Raw genomic sequence first — 21,169 nt, 5'->3', positions numbered from 1 at the left:
AGCGGGGCGCCGGTGTGTATCAGCCGAGACCCTCATTCTCTCCTTGGATGCCCGGATGGCATCCTTTGTGTGGTCCCAGATGTCACGTGCCTCCACCGCCCAGTCTGCCACCCTAGAATTGGTGGATGACAGGGGCATGGGCACATGGACACGCGGATGCTGGCCGTAATTAAGGAGAAAAGGAGTCTGACCAGTGGAATCAACTACGGCGTTGTTCAAGGCAAATTCCGCCCAAGGTAGCAAAGATGCCCAGTCATCCTGCCTAGCAGAGACAAAATGTCGTAAGTATGTCACCAGAGTCTGATTGGTTCTCTCTACCAACCCATTCGTCTCGGGATGATATGCAGAGGAGAGATTCAGCTCTATGCTGAGTAAACGGCAGAGCTCTCTCCAAAACCGAGATGCAAACTGGGGACCCCGGTCGCTGACAACTTTATCAGGCATTCCATGTAAGCGGAAGATATGTTTAATGAACAACGTCGCCAACGCCCTTGCAGAAGGTAACCGTGGTAGCGGCACCAAATGCACCATTTTCGAGAAATGATCGGTGATGACCCAAATGATGGTACAGCCGCGAGACTTGGGCAAACCCACCACAAAGTCCATCCCGACCATCTCCCAGGGCCTGTCTGCCACCGGCATGGGGTAAAGTAACCCAGCAGGCTGTTGTCGTGAAGACCGATTCTGGGCGCTGGAGACACACGCCCGAATATAGTCCCTGACGTCACGGTCCATATGCGGCCACCAGTACGTCCTCGCCAAAAGCTCAGATGTCCTCTTGGTTCCAAAATGTCCACCCACTCTGGACGAGTGAGCCCAAGAGAGAACCTCCGGTCGCAAATTCGCTGGTACGAAAGTCTTGCCTGGGGGCACGGACTCTAGCGAAACTGGGGCCACAGTTCTCAAGCTCTCCGAGGGGACAATAAGCCGAGGCTCCTCATCCTCCTCCTCAGATGACACTACGGAGCGGGAGAGAGTGTCGGCATGAATGTTCTTCTTCTCAGAGAGAAAATGGAGAGTAAAATGGAACCGGGAGAAGAACAGGGACCATCTGGCCTGGCGAGAATTCAGCCGCTGGGCCGTCTGTATGTACACCAAGTTTTTGTGGTCGGTGAATACTTGGAAGGGAAAGCGAGCTCCCTCCAAGAGGTGTCTCCACTCAGAAAAAGCCAACTTAATTGCTAGCAACTCCCTGTCCCCGATGGAATAATTCCTCTCCGCTGGTGTGAAGGTCTTGGAGAAGAAGCAACGATGCTTCCGACCTTGAGTATCCTTTTGGAAAAGGACTGCTCCAGCACCAACGGATGAGGCATCCACCTCCATTATAAATGGCTTATCTACATCGGGGCGATGTAGAATAGGAGCGCTAGCGAAGTGTGACTTAATCGAAAGGAATGCCTTGCAGACATCCTCCGACCACAACTTGGGATTTGCTCCCTTCTTGGTGAGGGCAACCAAGGGAGCTAGCAAAGTTGAAAAGTGTGGAATGAACTGGCGATAGTAATTGATGAACCCCAGAAAGCGCTGCACCGCTTTAAGTGAATGGGGTTCCTGCCAGTCCATCACAGCCTGTAGTTTGGCAGGATCCATAGCCATACCCTGGGCAGAGATGATATAACCAAGGAATGGCAAGGACTCCTGCTCAAACACACACTTCTCCAACTTGGCGTAGAGGGAGTTTGCCTGTAAGAGGTCGAAGACTTTGCGAACATCTCTCCGGTGGAAGTCAATATCTGGAGAGTAGATGAGAATATCATCCAGATAGACTACGACCGAGGTGGTGAGCATCTCCTGGAAGATGTCGTTCACGAAGTCTTGGAAAATGGCTGGGGCATTACAGAGCCCGAAGGGCATCACCAGATATTCATAGTGCCCATCCCTGGTGTTAAAAGCCATCTTCCACTCGTCCCCCTCACGGATGCGAATCAGGTTATAAGCACCCCGCAGATCTAATTTAGTAAATACCCTTGCTCCCCATAGCCTATCAAAGAGCTCAGATATCAGGGGTAGTGGGTACTTGTTTTTAACGGTGATGGCATTAAGACCCCTGTAGTCAATGCATGGACGTAATTCTCCACTCTTCTTCTGCACGAAGAAGAACCCAGCCCCTGCAGGTGACACTGACTTCCTAATAAAACCCCTTGCCAGATTTTCTTGGATATACTGAGATATTGCCTCCATCTCTGGGAGAGATAACGGATAGACTCGACCCTGGGGAGGCTCAGCACCAGGCAAGAGATCGATAGGACAGTCATAGGGGCGGTGAGGCGGAAAGGTCTCCCCAGCCCTTTTGGAGAACATGTCCGCATAAGGCCAATAGTGCTTGGGGAGAGAGGAAATATCTGCGGGTACCTCAGTTGTAGCAACCTGAACGCACTCCCTCTGACATCTACCCTCACAGGATTTACTCCATCCCAAAATTTTCCCTGAGGACCACTCTATATGAGGAGAATGAAAACGAAGCCAGGGTATCCCCAACAGGACCTCATCAACTCCCTCAGGAAGGACCAAAAGATAAATAATCTCCTGATGTGATGGAGATACAGAAAGAGTGAAAGGGATGGTTTGGCGTGTAATATGTGAAGGTAGTGTCGACCCATTTACTACTCGAATGGTTATTGGCTTGGTGAGCATCACCAGGGGTATTGCGTGTCGCTGAGCGAAAGCGGATAACATAAAATTACCCTCCGCCCCAGAGTCCATGCAAAGCTCTACCATAAGAGTGGATGGGCCTATGGTAATTGTCCCCTTGAAGGACAATTTTGAGGTAAACGTCGCCGTGTCTAATGTACCGCCTCCAACTGCCACTAGATGCTGACGTTTCCTCGACCGCTGCGGACACTTGGAGGCAAGATGTCCGGACTGCCGGCAAACATGACAGACCTTAAGGGCATGAGCGGCCTGGGACTTAGACCCCGCTCGTGACCCCCCTATGGCCTCATGTGACTCGAGCGCCTGGACCGGAGATTCCAAAGGTCTGGCGAAGGTGGGAGCCAGCCGAAACCTCTGCTTACACTATGTATGCGAGTTGATATAGATATGAGCTCATCCAGTGTAGCGGGAATCTCCCTAGTGGACTTCACATGGTCAGCCAGCCCCCTCCAAAATACTGGGATGAGGGTTTTATCTGACCACTCCAACTCAGACGCTAAAGTCCGGAAGAGAATGGCAAATTGGCTGACCATGGTCGAACCCTGAGTCAATGCCAGCAGTTGGAGCGCCGTATCATGGGTGACTTGAGGTCCTACGAAGACCTGCTTCAGAGTGCCCAGAAACCGAGGAACACTCTGAACCACATGATCGTTGCGCTCCCACAGCGGCGTAGCCCACTCCAAAGCTCTGTCCGATAGGAGAGAAATTACAAATCCCACCTTTGCCCTCTCTGTGGGAAAACGTGCAGCCAGGAGCTCGAGATGTATACCGCACTGGCTCACGAATCCCCTACAGGACTTACTGTCCCCAGAGAATTTTTCAGCCAACGGAAGGTGGGATAAGGTCGGAACAGAGGTGGCAGTGGGTAAAGCTGCTGCAGCCACGCTAGCAGCCTGAACAGCAATTGCGGTAACATCCACCGCCGAGGTTGCACGCTCGAGAGATGCCAACCGGCTCTCCAGCAGCTGGATGTACCCCTGCAATCACTGTTCGTCCACCACTACTTAGCCAGACCCTGGCTCTAGTATATTGTTAGGGTTTGCGGAATGCACCGAATATATTTATTGATGTGATTGGTGCGTTCGCAACCCGGGATCCACCGTTCAGGAAATATCCTGCCGCTAAGTGAATGGCGGCACAATATGGCGGTATTAACCAGCTCTGTTAGCTTCACAGAGCGGCCGAGAAAGCAAAGCTCTGTGTCCTGTTAACTCTCACAGAGACACAGGCTAACTACCCAAAAGAGAGCAGTCAGTGGTCATGCATGCGCACAACACTCCTCGCTGGAGGTGCCAGCATTCTAGGGGCTTATTTCAGCCGGGTCCCTGAATACTCTCATACACAATCTCCTCGCCGGAGGTGCCAGCATTCTAGGGGCTTATTTCAGCCGGATCCCTGAACACATTCACGCATATGACCACAGTGGCTCAAAGCATGTAACTTTAGAAGATACTAGCGCATGGCCGTGCGGCCATGCGAGCCTTAAATAGCTGCAGCACGTACAGGACCTTCCAAAAGAGGACCAATGAGAAACTGCTACAGAGCCTGCGTACCTACAGGACCTTCCTAGAAAGCCCAATAGATTTGGCTGCAGTACCTGAACATGTGACCCTTGATCACCAGTGAGAGATCTTACCCTGGGCATGCTCAGTGTGTGCAAAGCAGGACTTAGTCCCAGAAAAGCCTGTTCGCCATAGATCAGTGCAGGGTACAATAGCAGAGCCTGGAGAGACAGCAATAACCCTTTGCACTGAATCAGACTCAGTGAGATGCTGGGACCGACGTCTCCGCTGAGCAGGCTCCACTGTGGCCGATCGAGAATGGGAGACCGCAGCAGACACGGATCGAGATTCCCCCTGTGCAGCAGAGGAAACTCGACTCCTAACATATATATATATATACACAGTATATATATACATTTTTTCAATTCTCACAGTAGTCACCAGGTCAATTATAGACTCACATTTCTTGTTCTTTTAGAAAAAGTTAACCCCTTTCTGACATCCGAGGTACTATCCTGTCCATGTGGGCTGGGCCCCTATGACCATGGATGGGATAGTACATTACATCGAAGCTGATCGCCCGTGCACATGGGTGATGGGCGGCGGATCGGAGCTGGGTGTCAGCTGATTCTCACAGCTGAAACCTGGCACTAAGTGCCAGGAGTTCCCTGCGTGCTTCCCTCAGACCCTCAGAACAACTTGGTAGCCATTTTAGCACATTTGGCATCTTGGTAGCCACTTTTGCCAGTTGGTAGCCACTTTGGCATATTCGGCACCTCGGTAGTCACTTTGGCCACTTGGTAGCCACTTTGGCCACTTGGTAGCCACTTTGGCACATTCGGCACCTTGGTTGCCACTTTGGCTACTTGGTAGCCACTTTGGCATATTCGGCACCTTGGTAGCCACTTTGGCCACTTGGTAGCCACTTTGGCACATTCGGCACCTTGGTAGCCACTTCGGCCACTTGATAGCCACTTTGGCACATTCGGCACCTCGGTAGCCACTTTGGCACATTTGGCACCTCTGTAGCCACTTTGGCCACTTGGTAGCCACTTTGGCCACTTGGTAGCCACTTTGTCACATTCGGCACCTCGGTAGCCACTTTGGCCACTTAGTAGCCATTTTGGCCTCTTGGTAGCCACTTTAGCACATTCGGCACCTTGGTAGCCACTTTTGCTACTTTGTAGCCACTTTGGCATATTTGGCACCTCGGTAGCCACTTTGGCCACTTGGTAGCCACTTTGGCACATTCGGCACCTCTGTAGCCTCTTTGGCCACTTGGTAGCCGCTTTGGCACCAAGTTACGAGTTACGAGTCAAAGTCACAAGTCAGTCACATTATTCTGATGCTTGACTTTGATAAATGATCATGTCCTAAAATGGACACCGTACATTTGCATAGCTGCCATCTTTGTAAGGTTAGTGCACCTGCGCTGTGGCTTCAATCCATGTCAGTTGGGGGTCATGGAAAGTTTGCCATTAATTCCTATTGGAAAATTTTTGCTTAACCCTTTTCTGACCTTGGACGGGATAGTATGTCCGAGGTCAGAAGCCCCGCTTTGATGCGGGCTCCGGCGGTGAGCCCGCATCAAAGCCAGGACATGTCAGCTGTTTTGAACAGCTGACATGTGCCCTCTATAGGCGTGGGTAGAATCGCGATCTGCCCGCGCCTATTAACTAGCTAAATGCTGCTGTCAAACGCAGACAGCGGCATTTAACTGGCGCTTCCGGCCGGGCGGCCGGAAATGAGCGCATCGCCGACCCCCGTCACATGATCGGAGGTGATGCTTCTACATTGTAACCATAGAGGTCCTTGAGACCTCTATGGTTACTGATCCACGGTAGCTGTGAGCGCCACCCTGTGGTCGGCGTTCACAGCACACCTGCTTTTCTGCTACATAGCAGCAAACATCAGATCGCTGCTATGTAGCAGAGCCGATCGCGTTGTGCCAGCTTCTAGCCTCCCATGGAGGCTATTGAAGCATGGCAAAAGTAAAAAAAAATGTAAAAAAAAATGTGAAAAAAATAAAAAATATATAAAAGTTTGAATCACCCCCCTTTCGCCCCAATCAAAATAAATTAATTAAAAAAAAATCAAACCTACACATATTTGGTATCGCCGTGTTCAGAATTGCCCGATCTATCAATAAAAAAAGCACTAACCTGATCGCTAAACGGCGTAGCGAGAAAAAAATTCGAAATGCCAGAATTACTTTTTTTGGTCACCACGACATTGCATTAAAATGCAATAACAGGCGCTCAAAAGAACTTATCTGCACCGAAATGGTATCATTAAAAACGCCAGCTCGGTACGCAAAAAATAAGCCCTCACCCGACCCCAGATCATGAAAAATGGAGACGCTACGAGTATTGGAAAATGGCACAATTTTTTTTTTTTTTAGCAAAGTTTGGAATTTTTTTTTCACCATTTAGATAAAAAATAACCTAGTCATGTTTGGTGTCTATGAACTCGTACTGACCTGAAGAATCATAATGGCAGGTCAGTTTTAGCATTTAGTGAACCTAACAAAAAAGCCAAACAAAAAACAAGTGTGGGACTGCACTTTTTTTGCAATTTCACCGCACTTGGAATTTTTTTCCCGTTTTCTAGTACACGACATAGTAAAACCAATGATGTCCTTCAAAAGTACATCTCGTCCCGCAAAAAATAAGCCCTCACATGGCCAAATTGATGGAAAAATAAAAAAGTTATGGCTCTGGGAAGGAGGGGAGTGAAAAACGAACACGGAAAAACAGAAACAAATCGGATCGACTGCAAAAATACATACGTAGCACACCGAGGGCTTAGAAATGCCGCCTGAATGGGGTCTTTGCGCCGAGCGGTTTGGGCCCCATTAATTGCGGAAAACACGGAGAAGAAGAATATTAATAAAATATAAGAAATAGGATTACAATATGTTGCTTGAACCTAGAGGGTTCAAGCACCATAATTAAGCTCCAACTTTGTAATTCCAAGTGATCATTTATCAAACTTGTATTCATACTGTAGCTTTCAAAAGTTCTAAAATGATCACTGATAACTGATATATTAAATACTATACTGTTGCCTTCGTCTGTCATGAAGGAAACCTTTCCTATAAAAATACAGGAGTGTGTTTTTGGCTTTTTATTATTGCATGGTTAAGGTGTATCTGTTGCAGGGGGCTTTTTTTCAATTTTGTAATTTTGTTTTCAATTTCTACTACAAATATACATTATATTGGATTTCTAGATCTGTATTTAACTGTCAATACTACATTGATGTATATAGAGCTATAAAGACTTACCTAAATATTGCTTTTATTTTTGTAAAGGTTTCCCATGATTTTGCAATAAATTTTAATGAAGACAACCCAGAATGTGCAGGTAAAGTTTAATTTGTATGGTGGACAATGTAATTGTTGTGATGTAATGTATTTGTTCATGAAATTATGCTCGGGGTCAGGAGACCTGTGGCCAGTCCATGCATTCCGGTCCAATTTCAGACCAATTTTCCTGGACACCGGAATACTGATTTGCTCAAAGAATGGAGGTGATTTTTTTATGTTTACTATGTGTTTTTAGCATCCAAAACCATAGGCAGGTCCTAAGTAGAAGAAATTGTTTCAGAGGGTGATAATTGAGCAGCGTATCATTCCAAAAATGGGAATAGAAGGGGTTCATTTTTACTAACTTGAGAAGAAAATAAGATTGATTTTGCTTTTATTACCTCTTCATCTTAAGATCTTTTTTTTATTTTTCCCATGTGAATAACACACCACAATTATTTTCTTTTAAATACCACAAATACCTTTGGGGGAAATGAAATGAGCTCATTTTTATGGCTCATGCAGACGTCCGTGCAGCACGAATGGCCATGGGTCTCCCGACCCAAGTGTAACAGCCTCATAGAACTATAAGAAGCTATCACGTTCAGGAATCCTGCAGCCATTGTAATATGTGCAAAAACCATGTTGCATGGATGTCTGCATGAACGTTTATCTAGAGTGTGTTAAAATAATCTCTAGCGGCACTCGCATATTAAATGTATGAGTAGATAATACCTTGTGCCAGCAAGAATATGTTTATTTTTATGTTTGTTATGCTAGAGGTCACATCTACCAACAACTTACAGTGGTGCTTGAAAGTTTGTAAACCCTTTAGAATTCTCTATATTTCTGCATAAATGTGACTTAAAACTACGGGAATTTATCAAAGAAATCCTAAAAGTAGATAAAGAACACAATATCAAGTAAATAAGTAAAAAATAGTAGACTTAAATGATTCAATATCGAATGTCTGTAAGTGGCAAAAGTATTTAAACATTTACTCTCAGTATCTGGTGCGCCTCCTTTTTGCAGCAATAACGTTTCCAGTGTTGATTAGTCCTGCTCTTTGACATGGAGGAATTTTAGCCCATTCCTCCCTACAAAAAAGCTTTTAACTCTGTTATGCCAGTAGGGATTTTTTCCCATGAACTACTCGCTTTAGGTCCTTCCACAACACTTCTTTAAAATGAAAGTCTCGACTTTGACTTGCCTATTCCAAAACATTAACTTCATTCTTCTTTAACCATTGTTTGTAGAATAACTTGTGCGATTTGGGTCATTGTGTCACTGCATGACTAGTGTTGAGTGATACCTTCCGATATTCAAAAGTATCGGTATCGGATTGGATCTGCCGATATCCAAAAAATATCGGATATCGCCGATACCGATACCCAATACCAATACAAGTCAATGGGACACAAATATCGGAAGCTATCCTGGATGGTTCCCAGGGTCTGAAGGAGAGGAAACTCTCCTTCAGGCCCTGGGATCCATATTCATGTAAAAAAATAAAGAATAAAAATAAAAGATATGGATATACTCACCCCTCCGACGGACCCTGGCTCTCACCGGTGCAAGCGTCTGCCTCCATTCCTAAGAATGCAATGAGTGAAGGACCTTCGATGACGTCGCAGTCACATGAGCGGTCACGCGACCAATCACAAGATCGCGACGTCATCGCAGGTCCTACACTCACTGCATTCTTAGGAACGGAGACTGCCGGTTGCACCGCTGAGGTCCAGGGTCCGTTGGAGGGGTGAGTATATCCATATTTTTTATTTTTCTTCTTTATTTTTTACATGAATATGGATCCCAGGGCCTGAAGGAGAGTCTCCTCTCCTCCAGACCCTGGGAACCATACGCACCGCACACGCCTGGGAACTTATAGGAACTTCCGATTCCGATTTCCAATATCACAAAAATATCGGAACTCGATATCGGAATTCCGATACAGCGAATATCGGCCGATACCCGATATTTGCAGTATCGGAATGCTCAACACTATGCATGACACAATTTTTCTTAAAATTTAGCTTATGGATAGATGACATGGCATTTTCTTTAGAATTTGTTAATAGAAATTCAAAAGTCATTGTTCCATCAATAATGGCCAGCTGTCCAGGTTCCGACACAGCAAATTAGGCCAAAACTATGATACCTGCACAAATATTTTATATGCTATAATGCAGTATTTTTGTTTATAGATTTTTAAACTGCAGATGGGCAGTGCTTTTCTCCTTGCAATCCTGCCATGCACACACAGTGCCTTCTTTATGGAGGACTCACAAACATTGATATTAGCTATTAGGAGAGAGACCTTTAGTTGCTTAGGAATCTTGGGATCCTTTGTGACCTTGAAGACTATTATAGTACTTGCTCTTGGTGTGATCTGCGTTAGTCTCCCACTTCTGTGGATGGTAATAATGGTCTTGATTTCCTCCATTTGTACACAATCTGTCTGAATTGTGAATTAGGTACAGTCCATACTCTTAAGAGATGGTTTTGTAACTTTTTTCAGCCTGATTAGAATGAAGAATTCTTCTACTAAGGTACTCTGAAATCTCCTTCGTTCATGACTTGATACACTTCCACAACTGCTTCTACATTGTTTGTGAGGTATAGTTCTGCAGAGGTTTCCATTGTAAAGGTTAGAAGCTGCAGCAGACTATGCTTGATTACTCTGTTGACTTAAATGGGACCCTATTGATGTATTTTCATCATTTCGAAAAGTTTGGTTAGAGGTGGAACTGTGTTATGGAGGTGGTTGCATATCCAGTTCAGCTTTTGTGGACCGTGGATCTTCCATGAACTTCATTGACTCTAGTCTGGTGCCCAAGTTAAAGCTAGGGATAGATAGGCTAGAGGTTCCCATCCATATCATTGCCATTGATAAGACACCGTTGGTGAGGCTGAGGTCTTGCCACCACATCGTTCATATGATTGTACATTTAATCTCTTATTCTGGGTTCTAAATTGCCCAAAGCCCTTTTGTACAATCTTTCTAGCCGGGAACGTACTGCTATGAAAAACTATATCTCTGATAGTCTACGCAAAGGTCACATCCATCCTTCTGTCTCACCTGTGGCCATTGGATTCTTTTTTGTTAAGAAAAAACATGGTGGTTTACGCCCGTGCCTCGATTTCTGGGAAATAAATAAAATTACGGTGTGAAATACCTACCCTCTCCTACTCATTCCTGATCTTTATAACCAATTGTCTGGGGCTAAGTCGTTTTCCAAACCCGATCTCAGGGGAGCATATAACCTTATCGGCATTCAGGAAGGGGATGATTGGAAAATGGCATTTCTCACCTCCGAGGGTCTGTTTGAAAATTTGGTCATGCCTGTAATGCAACCTCCACCAGTGGGCATGGGTAAGGGGAAAAAGGTATCACTCACCGTGTAGCACCACAGTGTAAAGTGAGGACTGCCACCAGGAGATAGCAGAGTAGTCAGACAGGCCGGTCAGCAACAAACAGGAGGACAAAGTACCGGAAGTCACATCAATGCACATGGTCAGAGACAAGCCAGAAATCGGAACCAGACGGGAGTGCGGGATCCAAAATGTGAGACAAAAGACGTAATCGGGGTACGAGCCAGTCAAAGCCAGACGGGAAACATAGTAACAGAGATGGAAAGCAGGAGGCAGGGTTAAGAATTGAAGCCGAGTCATACACTGTAGGAAACCACCAAACACACTAAGGAAAGGTTAACCCCACCATAACCAGGCCGAGGAAGGAAGAGCAAGAAGCAAACCCCGACCTGGATCATGACAATGCCCTTCGGTCTCAAGAATGCGCCCGCGGTGTTTCAGAACTTCATAAATGATGTTTTTTCTTATTTTATCTGGCACTTTATGGTTGTATACCAGATGATATCCTTGTTTTCTCTCCTGACAAGGAATCCCACATTGGTCATTTACGTGCTCCTCTTCATAGGTCACGGGGAAATTCTCTGTTCACTAAACCCGAGAAATGTGTGTTTTATGTCCAATAGCTTTCACTTCTGGGGATTATTATTATTCTGCCAATGAGTTTTGGATGGATCCCAGGAAGGTACAGGCCATTGTTGATTGGGTGCAACCCAGAGACCTCAAGAGTCTGCAGCGTTTTCTGGGTTTCACCAATTATTATCTAAAAATTCATCAAGGGGGCTGATTTCAAAGTCTGGTCACCCTTGTCAGTTGAAGCATTTTCTGCATTAAAGAAGTGTTTTATGTCTGCTCCTGTATTGGTTCAGCCCGATCCATCGGAACCGTTCATTGTAGAGGTGGATGCAACGGAGGTGGGAGTGGAGGCGGTGTTTTCTCAGGGACCCGATACTTTGACCAATTTAAGACCATGTGCATTTTTCTCCAGGAAGTTTTCTTCTGTGGAGAGGAATTATGATGCTGGTAATCGGAAGTTATTGGCCATAAAACTGGCTTCTGAAGAATTCATTCACTTTTTGGAGGGGTCGGTTCATCGGATCACGGTGATTATGGACCACAAGAACCTGTCTTACATTGAGTCTGCCAAGCGGATAACTCCTAGGCTGGCAAGGTGGTCACTTTTTTTTTCTCGTTTTCATTTTTCTATCACCTTTTGGCCTAGTTACAAGAATGTCAAGGCAGATATCTTATCTCACAGTTTTGATCTAATATCACCCTCCGAACCTCCTTCCTCCATTCCTCAGCACGGGGTGGTTGTTGCTGAAGTATCCTTTGAATTGGAGCATGAAATTCGGGAGGCTCAGTCTTTTGCTCCTCCCTCTTTGCCTGATAGTAAGCTCTTTGTCCCAGTTCAGTTCCGGTTGAGGGTTCTCCGGGAGTTCCACGATTCTGCTCTCAGTGGGCACCCGGGGATCTCAGCCACCCGGAAGGCCATTGCTAGACTGTTTTGGTGGTCCTCCATGACCTCTGATGTCGCTGTGATACCTGTACCCATGCTAAGAGCATCAATAACTGGCCTGCCAGGGAATTGGTGCCATTGCCAATTCAGGATAGTGTGCAAAGCAGTCATCAAAACAAAAGGTGGCTACTTTGAAGAACCTAGAATATCAGACATAATTTCAGTTGTTTCACACTTTTTTGTTAAGTATATAATTCCACATGTGTTAATTCATAGTTTTGATGCCTTCAGTGTGAATGTACAATTTTTATAGTCATGAAAATACAGAAAAATCTTTAAATGAGAAGGTGTGTCCAAACTTTTGGTCTATACTGTATATGGTGGATTCATCAAAGTGTTTACTCCAGATTTCTTTCTTCTGGACAGTTCTCACCAGGTCCGTCAAAGTGGGTAGAGTAGATTCAGAATAGGCGAAGTATTGGTGGGAGCACATGTGGCGGTACCCAGATGTCAAATTCATGAAAAGTTACACTATTACTTATACTAAAAATGTTACTTCAATGCCTGAGTAGGGTAGCATTTCTGGTGATACAAACGGAGGTGCATGCCACTTATAAGGTACACAGAATTCATTAAGTGGTGTGCGCTTCTAAATTCATTTAGTGCGTGTTACCCTACGACGCCCCTTCATGAAGACTGTCATGTGCAACGCCAATCTTAGAGAAATGGCCTCTAAATAGTCCTAAAAAAAATCAGGTTACTTTGTATCACGGCCCTCTCTATAGCCCAGTTCTTTTATATTAATGCTTTGTTTACATCCCTGAATACAGCCAGTTTTATTTCCCTGTCTTTAAATGATTATGCACAACCTTCATGATATCTGGATAGTATGTGCAGCTACACACATCAAAAAACGTTGCATGGGTTTATTTTATACTTCCAACATAAGCCGATGCAGCAGGGCCAGGTCCCATCTGTTGTACAGCCGCAAGTAATTTTGTATGTAATATGCCCTACAATATTTACATACAAGACAAAATATCAAGATAGATGCTTTCAGAAACATATATTGCCTCTAACTTCTCTATGGAAGGTTATTCAATTTATTGTAAATACCCCACAGCAACCTGATGCAATCATTAAGATGCTGGAAAGACTTCTGTACTCCAAATGAGGCTCATCCAGCTGCTCCTTGGTTTTTAAATGTTAATAATCACAGAGCCACTTCTCCACTGTATATATTGGATTACTGAAATTAATGCTAAGACATTTCAAAGACTCTCCTATTTGATTGGGAACTATAGCGCTGTTCATCCAAACCCGCCTGGTCCAGAATTAAAATGCAAGAGCAGCCACTTACACAGGCAATGCAGCAAGAAGGGGGAATATAACTTTATATAACATCGATGTAACCTAAAACAGAAAAATAAAAATATACACTGATGTAAGTAAATAAGTAAAAGCAATAGTGTATATAAATAAATAGGGTACTTAGTAAACATCATTTTTGATAAAAAAAAAAAAAAAAAGCGTCAAGGTGTACCCAAAATCGGAATGGTTCTAACCTCTAGTATTAAAACTTTACCATGAGTCATGATGACATCAGTGTGAATAAGAGCCGTGCAGGACCGGCTCCCGAATATGGACACACAGTAAATGAGAAGCTACCGTATTTTTCAGATTATAAGACGCACTTTTTCCCCCAAATTTGGGGGGAGAATGGGGGTGCATCTTATAATGCGGATATATCTTATTGGCTGCGGTGGAGCAGGGTCCCAGGGTCGCTGCTGGAGGAGGCAAGAGTGGAGCATTGCTGCAGGCCGCAGGCTGGGATTAGTGGGTGTCTGGATGTGCGACGCTACCGGTGTTTGGTGGGGCGGGGGCTCTGCCAACATTTTGTGAAATCCCAGAGCCCCTGCACTTACATGGTTTACTATGTGGTGGACTCCAGGAAAATGGCTGCCAGGGCAGCACATGCGCAGATGGAGATCTCAGCACCAAGATCTTGTGAGATGAGATCTCAGCGCTGAAATCCCAGCCTGCAGCCTGCAGCAATGCTCCACTCTTGCCTCCTCCAGCAGCGACCCTGGGACCCTGATTCACCGCAGCCACCACCCCCGGTAAGCAATACGATGCATGGATTATAAGAAGCACCACCATTTTATAAAAAAAAGGGTTTTTTCCTATTTTTCTCCTTAAAATTTGGAGTGCGTCTTATAATCCGCAAAATACGGTATATAAATGTAATGTCCAGATCAAAAGAAGGGAGGCCGCAGCCTTACCTGCACTAAGTGCAGAAATCTGACATTAAACCAAAAAAATTAATTGGAGTATAATTGGTATGCATGCAAAATAGGAGTATGTTCACATTGAAAACTAAACAGACAAAACCTAAGACAAAAACAAAATAAACAAATACCCTGCTGCAAGTAAATAAGTAAAAGCAATAGTGCATGTACATAAATTAGGTACTAAGTAAACACCATTTTTTATTTAAAAAAAAGCTTAAAAGCCACCCTACTAGCGTTAAGGTGTACCCAAAGTAAGGATGGTCCTAAACTCTAGTATTAAAACCTTACCATTAGTCAGGGTTAATAACATTTATATGCCTATTAACACACCTGGAGAGCTGCTACATTCATTGTATTGGATTTCATTAGTGGTTGTCACTCAGCACCTTATAACTATGTATAAGATCAAAACTGAAACATCAATTTGCCATGAAATGTACAAAAAAATCAGGGAAAAAAATCCAAGTGGGGTGAAATGGTGAAACAAAATACAATTCTATCGTTATTTTTGGAGTTTTGTTTTTACACCATTCATTCTGTGGTAAAAATAATCTGGTAATATTACAACCCTGGTCAATATAATAATAGTTATACCAAACTTCTAAGGGTTTTTTATATATATTTTAGTGGTTAAAAAATTGACAACTTTGTAACTGAGTGAGGGCTTTTGCTTTGTGCACTGAGCTGATGTTTTATTGATATAATTTTTGGGTTGTTAATGTTTCCTATATATGTTCTATTGGTCACACCATATACTATACCATGATTAAGACCTTAACAGGTCCAAATGCGTTGGTCGCACTATGAATTCCACTATTTGCTGTATCACTATGAAATAAGGATTTTAATGTATTTGTCTAAATAAATTGAACTTTTATCCAAGTTTCACGGTGGAGATTTACCTTCCTTTTTTTCTTAATTTTGGGGTCCATATGACAGTTTGCCTTTTGCTATGTGTTATTTTAGGGAAGTGGAACCAAAAAATATCTGGCATTTACATTTTTTTCTTTTCAGTATTTAACATACGGTTTAAATAATTTTTTATTCTTATAGATTAGACAGACTTTTTCAGATTCAATGATACCAAATAGGTTCATTTTTATTTTTATTTTTTAAAGGAGAGGGTGATATAAACCGTTATATATTTATTTTTAAAAACATTTTTCTAATTCTTAGATTTTTAGTCCGCCTAGAGGGCTTGCATCTGCTATCATTTGATCATGTATGTTATACGCACCCCAGTATTTCAGTATATAATGAATTTGTATTTCACTTATGAAGCCCAGCCTGTGGCTGAGCTTCACAGGAGGACTAAGGCTACTTTCACACTAGCGTCGTGCACTGCACATCGCTATGCAACGTTGCAGCGCACCGACGCTAGCTGTGGAAGCGCCGCACAACGGGGGCAGCGGATGCTGTTTTTCCACGCATCCGCTGCCCCATTGTGAGGTGCGGGGAGGCGGGGGCGGAGTTTCAGCCGCTCATGCACGGTCGGAAATGGCGAACACGTCGCACAAAAAAATGTTACATGTAGCTTTTTTTGTGCTGACGGTCCGCCACAACACGACACATCCGTCGCACGATGGATGCGACGTGTGGCAATCCGTCGCAATGCGTCGCTAATGCAAGTCAATGGAGAAAAAACGCATCCTGCAAGCACTTTTGCAGGATGCGTTTTTTCTCCAAAACGACGCATTGCGACGGAGGCAAAAAAACGCTAGTGTGAAAGTAGCCTAAGATGGCAGCTAAGGGTACCTTCAGCAGGCCCCTAGCTGCCATGCTAACCCATTATCTTGTTGCTACACTTATTGTTTAAATGCCCTTTGACAGTGGAAAAATGTAATTTGTTAAACTGCAGTGATCAGCAGCACAAGCTCTGGTTGCCGCAGTTAGAGTCAGATGCCTGGTATGATGCAGGCTCATCGCCTGAGCCCGCTTAATAAAGTCCTTAGCACTCTATGATGAAAATCTTCTCTCTAAGTTATTAATGGGTTAAAATATTAGAATTGTTGAAAAGTATCTTTTTTAGAGGTTCATCTATTATGCGGCCAAGAAATGCATAACAAAATAGACAATTGGGTGTTATTAGTTGGCAGTTTGTCACTTCATAGTCATTGTCAAATTGATGCTGATTGTGTCACAATATGTATGACAAATCACTCTGGCAAAGAAAATGGTAACCCCCATATGTCAACTTATTCAACAATATTTATAAGGAAAAGGAGAGGAACTGCATAATGCAGAATTTTGAGAAAAGATGCTCCAAAATTATTTTTCCTGAGGAACACATGTGCTTACCTAAAGAGACTTGTCATGAAGGGTGACAGATCTCCTAAACTGTACTTTTGAGTTTATATGTAAAGTTACAATGTCAAACTGGTGCCACAGCTCCATATTTAAGGAGAAATTTGTATTCTATCTGCATCTCATGCAATAACAATCTGTCATTTCCCCGATAAAGTGTCAAAAGAAAAGCATTTACAGAATACACATCTGGGCCAGTTATCCTGAGTGACAATTGGTATTTTATAGATCGTAAAGCCATTGTTTTAATGTCATGTTTGTAGCAATTCTGTAATGATCAGTCTTTGTGGTTCTCTTTCTCCCTGCAGTCATAGTTATTATTCCATTATGGGGTTATTTATTAATTTATGATTACTACAAACACAAGCTGGAAGGAATCATCCACGAAACTGAGAAATCTAAATTTCTTCCCTCTCAAGTTCATCGTCTCACTTCTCAGTATAGTACTTTTATTACCAGTATAACTAGTGACCAGCCCCATAATGTGAAACTGCCAAGGCACATTAAAAATCATGAAATGAGGTCTCCCTCTGAATTGCAAACGCACACGATGATTATATCATACATGGATTAGTTTACTCTGCTGCTTATTCACAGCTTCATTAGTTCATGTACTTGTAAATTACCAACATATTCTGCAGCACATAGATCGTAAAAGTGACCAATAGCTCATTTGATCTTACAGTGTTCAAACAGAATTTCAAACACATTTTTCTCCAGTGCCCCCAATGTCAGGGTTCAGTCCTCTAACCTAATATCCAACAAAAAAAGAAAGTGGAAAGGAAGCTTTCGAGATTTATTCTCCAAATTTTCAACCCATCACTGGGTCTTTGTCATCCTTGGCTCTATATGTAATCACTAGGTCTTTGTCATGACTGGGTCTTTGTCATCTTTGGTTATATGTAATCATTGGTCTTTGTCATCACTTGGTCTTTATTATTCTTGGTGCTATTTAATCACAGAGATATTGTCATCACTGAGTCTTTGTCATTATTGGGTCTATGTCATAACTAGGTCTTTGTCATTACTGGGTCTTTGTCATCATTTGGTCTATGTGTAGCGCCCCCACTGTCGCAGGGCTGAGGAGTACCCGGTACCAGGCCTCTGAGTCTCTGCTCTGGGGTTGTCACGGTGGCTAGACCCGGTCCGTGACCCTGCTGAGGGGCGCACAATGAAAGGTGGTGGAATGGTGCTGATGTTATGGTGCGGTGTAGTGCCGGTCGCAGTCAATAACGAGGACACCAGGTTGCAGTCTCTTTACCTCTTTACTGAAGGCTTCAGAATCCTCAATCCGGAATACGGTTAACAGGGCTGCGCAAGTCCGGCCGGTCCGATGGCACCTCCAGAGTTCCCTTTGCAGGTGGAAATCTGTGCCTACCTTCCTGCGCTTGTGTTGTGGTCCTCCCCTGCTGTGCTTACGGGATAGTACCCCACAACTGTTGTGTCTGTTTCTCGTGTTCCCTCACAACTTGATCTGATGTTCTCCCTCTACGTCCCCCTGATCTTACGGTTAGGACGCACCCGTATGACGGGGAGGCTCGGAGCTCTTCCGGGACTCCAGCGTCGCCCCACTCCTGTTGTTACCCCCCTGTGTCTTCCTGGGTCTGGGTGAGACAGCCCGCCTGTAACTGACTGTCCTGCCGTAGGTTTGAAGTTTGGCTTGGAGCTCTATACTTCCTCGGCGTTCCGGCCACCGGTTATGCGCCTCAATAGGATGTTGCCTCGTCTTACAGCACGACTCCTACTGGTATTCTCCTTGTTGTGTTGATCTCGTTTCTCACTCAGTACAATAAACCTCGCTTCTTGTCCTTTCTTGGGATACCGCCGCTATATCGTGCTGGCGCGGTCCCGTAACGTTCTCTCTGGTTGCTAGGCCTCTGTCAGGATCCCACCCCTGACAGGGACCTCTCTGAATCTTCCCCCACAACACCCTCTGCCACAAGGTGTTGCCTGGTTCCAACCCAGTCAGCTTTCTTCCTAACTTCCTGCCTAACCCCCAGTTTTACCAGATTGTGAGGAGTGGCCTACTAAATAGAACCCTTAGCTCCCCCTGGAGGCCAGACTGTGAAATGTATTGGTGTCTGTGATACCTGGTCAGATGAACTCCTTCAGTGCCATCAGACGTACCATAGCCCCCCTTAGCGGCGGAGCCACAGTACTGCAACGACCAGGACTCTGGGGCGCTGCACTCCCCCCCGGTTAAATCCAGTACTCCTGGACTGGGAAGAAAACAACAATACATGTCAGCAAAAAGACATACAATTTTGAAAGTGCAAGTACAAGTAAACTTTTTAACAGAGCTTCCCTTTATGGGAGGTGAGGACACTTGAACGTTACAAACATGGTTAAATACTTTGGATAACAGACTATAAATAACTTTTCTTACCCAACCGGGTATTCTACTAAGTGCAAAATCTTTGAACAATAATTTAACATTGCCTTTAAGGACGTACTCGCTAAATCCACTAAAGACCTTCTTATAAGACATTATAAGGCTACTCAACGTTTTTGCATTCTCCTACTTTATGTCTGCAGGACCGCCTGTCCTAACTGCTCCAGACCTACTGCCTCTCCTTTCTATACAGGACCGCCCCTTTCCGCCCGGGCCTACTGTCCTTCCACTACTATACACAGTATAGAACATATCATTTTTCTTTCAGTTCAAGATCACTGAGCCATCTCTGTATGGCTCCTAGGAGGACTCACTAACTAACCCCTACGGGTTCACTTCCTGTCCTCATTTTTCTATCAACATCATTAAACATTTCTTACAATCAACTAGTTAGTTACATTCAACTTTCACATATCAGCATTATTACTTTCTCTTTTAGAGCATCATCATTCTCTAAGTACTATCAATGAACATCCCCTTTAAGAGGGGACCAAGTCTCTATGAGGTAGTGCAACTTCTCAAGCTGCAAGTCTGTTCGCAATAAGGACTCCGGTAATGCTTTCAAGATCAATATCTTCACAAAGAGTCCTTTCTTTATGTAAAACCAGTAGAGAGCACCTTTAAGAAGGTGCAAACTATTTACAAAATCAGTTTTTGAATCACTCACCGTCCATGATTCGGCAGTCTCTTAATAACTGGAGCAAAAGTGGGAAACAAACAAAAAGCAATAGGGATCCCGGGTCAACAAAGGGATCCCTTTAAGAATAACCCTAGACGGGTTTTAGCAAAGCAGCAGAAAAACAGGGAAACAAGCAGTTAACTATTTACATATCCAGGGCATCGAGGTTTACTCTCGCTCTGGCGGCCGTAGCTCCGCATAGACCTCGCTCGGCAAGCTGATCGGCGAGATCGGGGCCTTTAAGAAGTGCTCCATACCCGTAGCCCGATCCCAGGGTGTAAGGCGCCGGAGTCTATAGGTCCCAGGGAGAGGGGGTGCCGCGACGGGGCCTATCAGCAGGTCCTCTGCTGGCGGGGCAGGGTCGTTCTTCATACCTGCTTCAGATGCGGTCCCTCTGGTGCTGATTTGCTGCGTCTCCGCTAGTATCGGGAACGCTGGTTGCAGGGCCTTGCGCTGCGGCGCTGTCCTCTCCGTTTGCAGCACCTCGCTTTCCGGTAGGGCCTTGCTTTCTGGCTTCGGAGCGCTGGAACTTCTTTCTTGCTCCGGACCAGATGAGGCTGCCGACAGATGTCTGGTGAGGCTCCCAATGTTGGTCTTCTTCCACCTGGCCTCAGTGCTCAGCTGCGTCTGCAGGAGTTGGTGGATCAGCTCGTCCGCTCCGGTCTGCAGGAGGTCACCGTCAACTGTGGAGGTCTGGCTGCGGTGCCTCTCCGGGTAGCTGGGGGAGTCCTCGGCTCCGACCCCACGCTCCGGCTCCTGGCGGCTGGCCATGGCGTCCTCCATGTCGCTGACTTCTTCTTCCTGGTCCTTTTCCCGGTCTCTCCCCTATGGGCAGTTTCGTTTTCTCTGTCTCCGCCCACCATTGAGAATCAGGAGGCGGATCTCGGCTGCTGACGGACACGTCCTCAAGGTACAGAAATATTTAGACTGGGCGGCCATTGTCTTTCGCGCTCTCCAGCTCGTCTACGCCCACTCCACGCCCTTCTTCTTCTCCTGCGCTCTCCTTAGCGCTGTAATGGCGGCGGTTTTGGCGGGAACTTCTGGCGGCAAGTGGCAATATACAGTCTTTGCAATAAGTCACAGTCCAAGCACAATAAATCACAGTTCCAAGGCACACATGACCTGATTCTTCAGGCTTAAGTAGATCCTGTTCGTGACGCCAAAATTTGTAGCGCCCCCACTGTCGCAGGGCCGAGGGGTTCCCGGTACCAGGC

At 45.0% G+C, this 21,169-nt stretch overlaps 1 protein-coding gene across 1 annotated transcript in view; it reads left to right on the top strand.

The window, feature by feature from the left end:
* CPNE4 (copine 4) overlaps positions 1 to 21,169 on the top strand; it is an 828,774-nt gene that overhangs the window by 752,592 nt on the left and 55,013 nt on the right. Inside the window, exon 13 of the mRNA XM_077269031.1 lies at positions 7,468 to 7,519. Within this exon, the coding sequence (XP_077125146.1) occupies positions 7,468 to 7,519 (52 nt within the window). The remainder of the gene's footprint in view (positions 1 to 7,467; positions 7,520 to 21,169) is intronic.

Source organism: Ranitomeya variabilis, chromosome 6, assembly GCF_051348905.1.
Source record: "Ranitomeya variabilis isolate aRanVar5 chromosome 6, aRanVar5.hap1, whole genome shotgun sequence".
NCBI classification, from domain to species: domain Eukaryota; kingdom Metazoa; phylum Chordata; class Amphibia; order Anura; family Dendrobatidae; genus Ranitomeya; species Ranitomeya variabilis.
The sequence above is the reverse complement of the archived record's forward strand: the minus strand, read 5'-3'. Positions and strand labels throughout refer to the sequence as shown.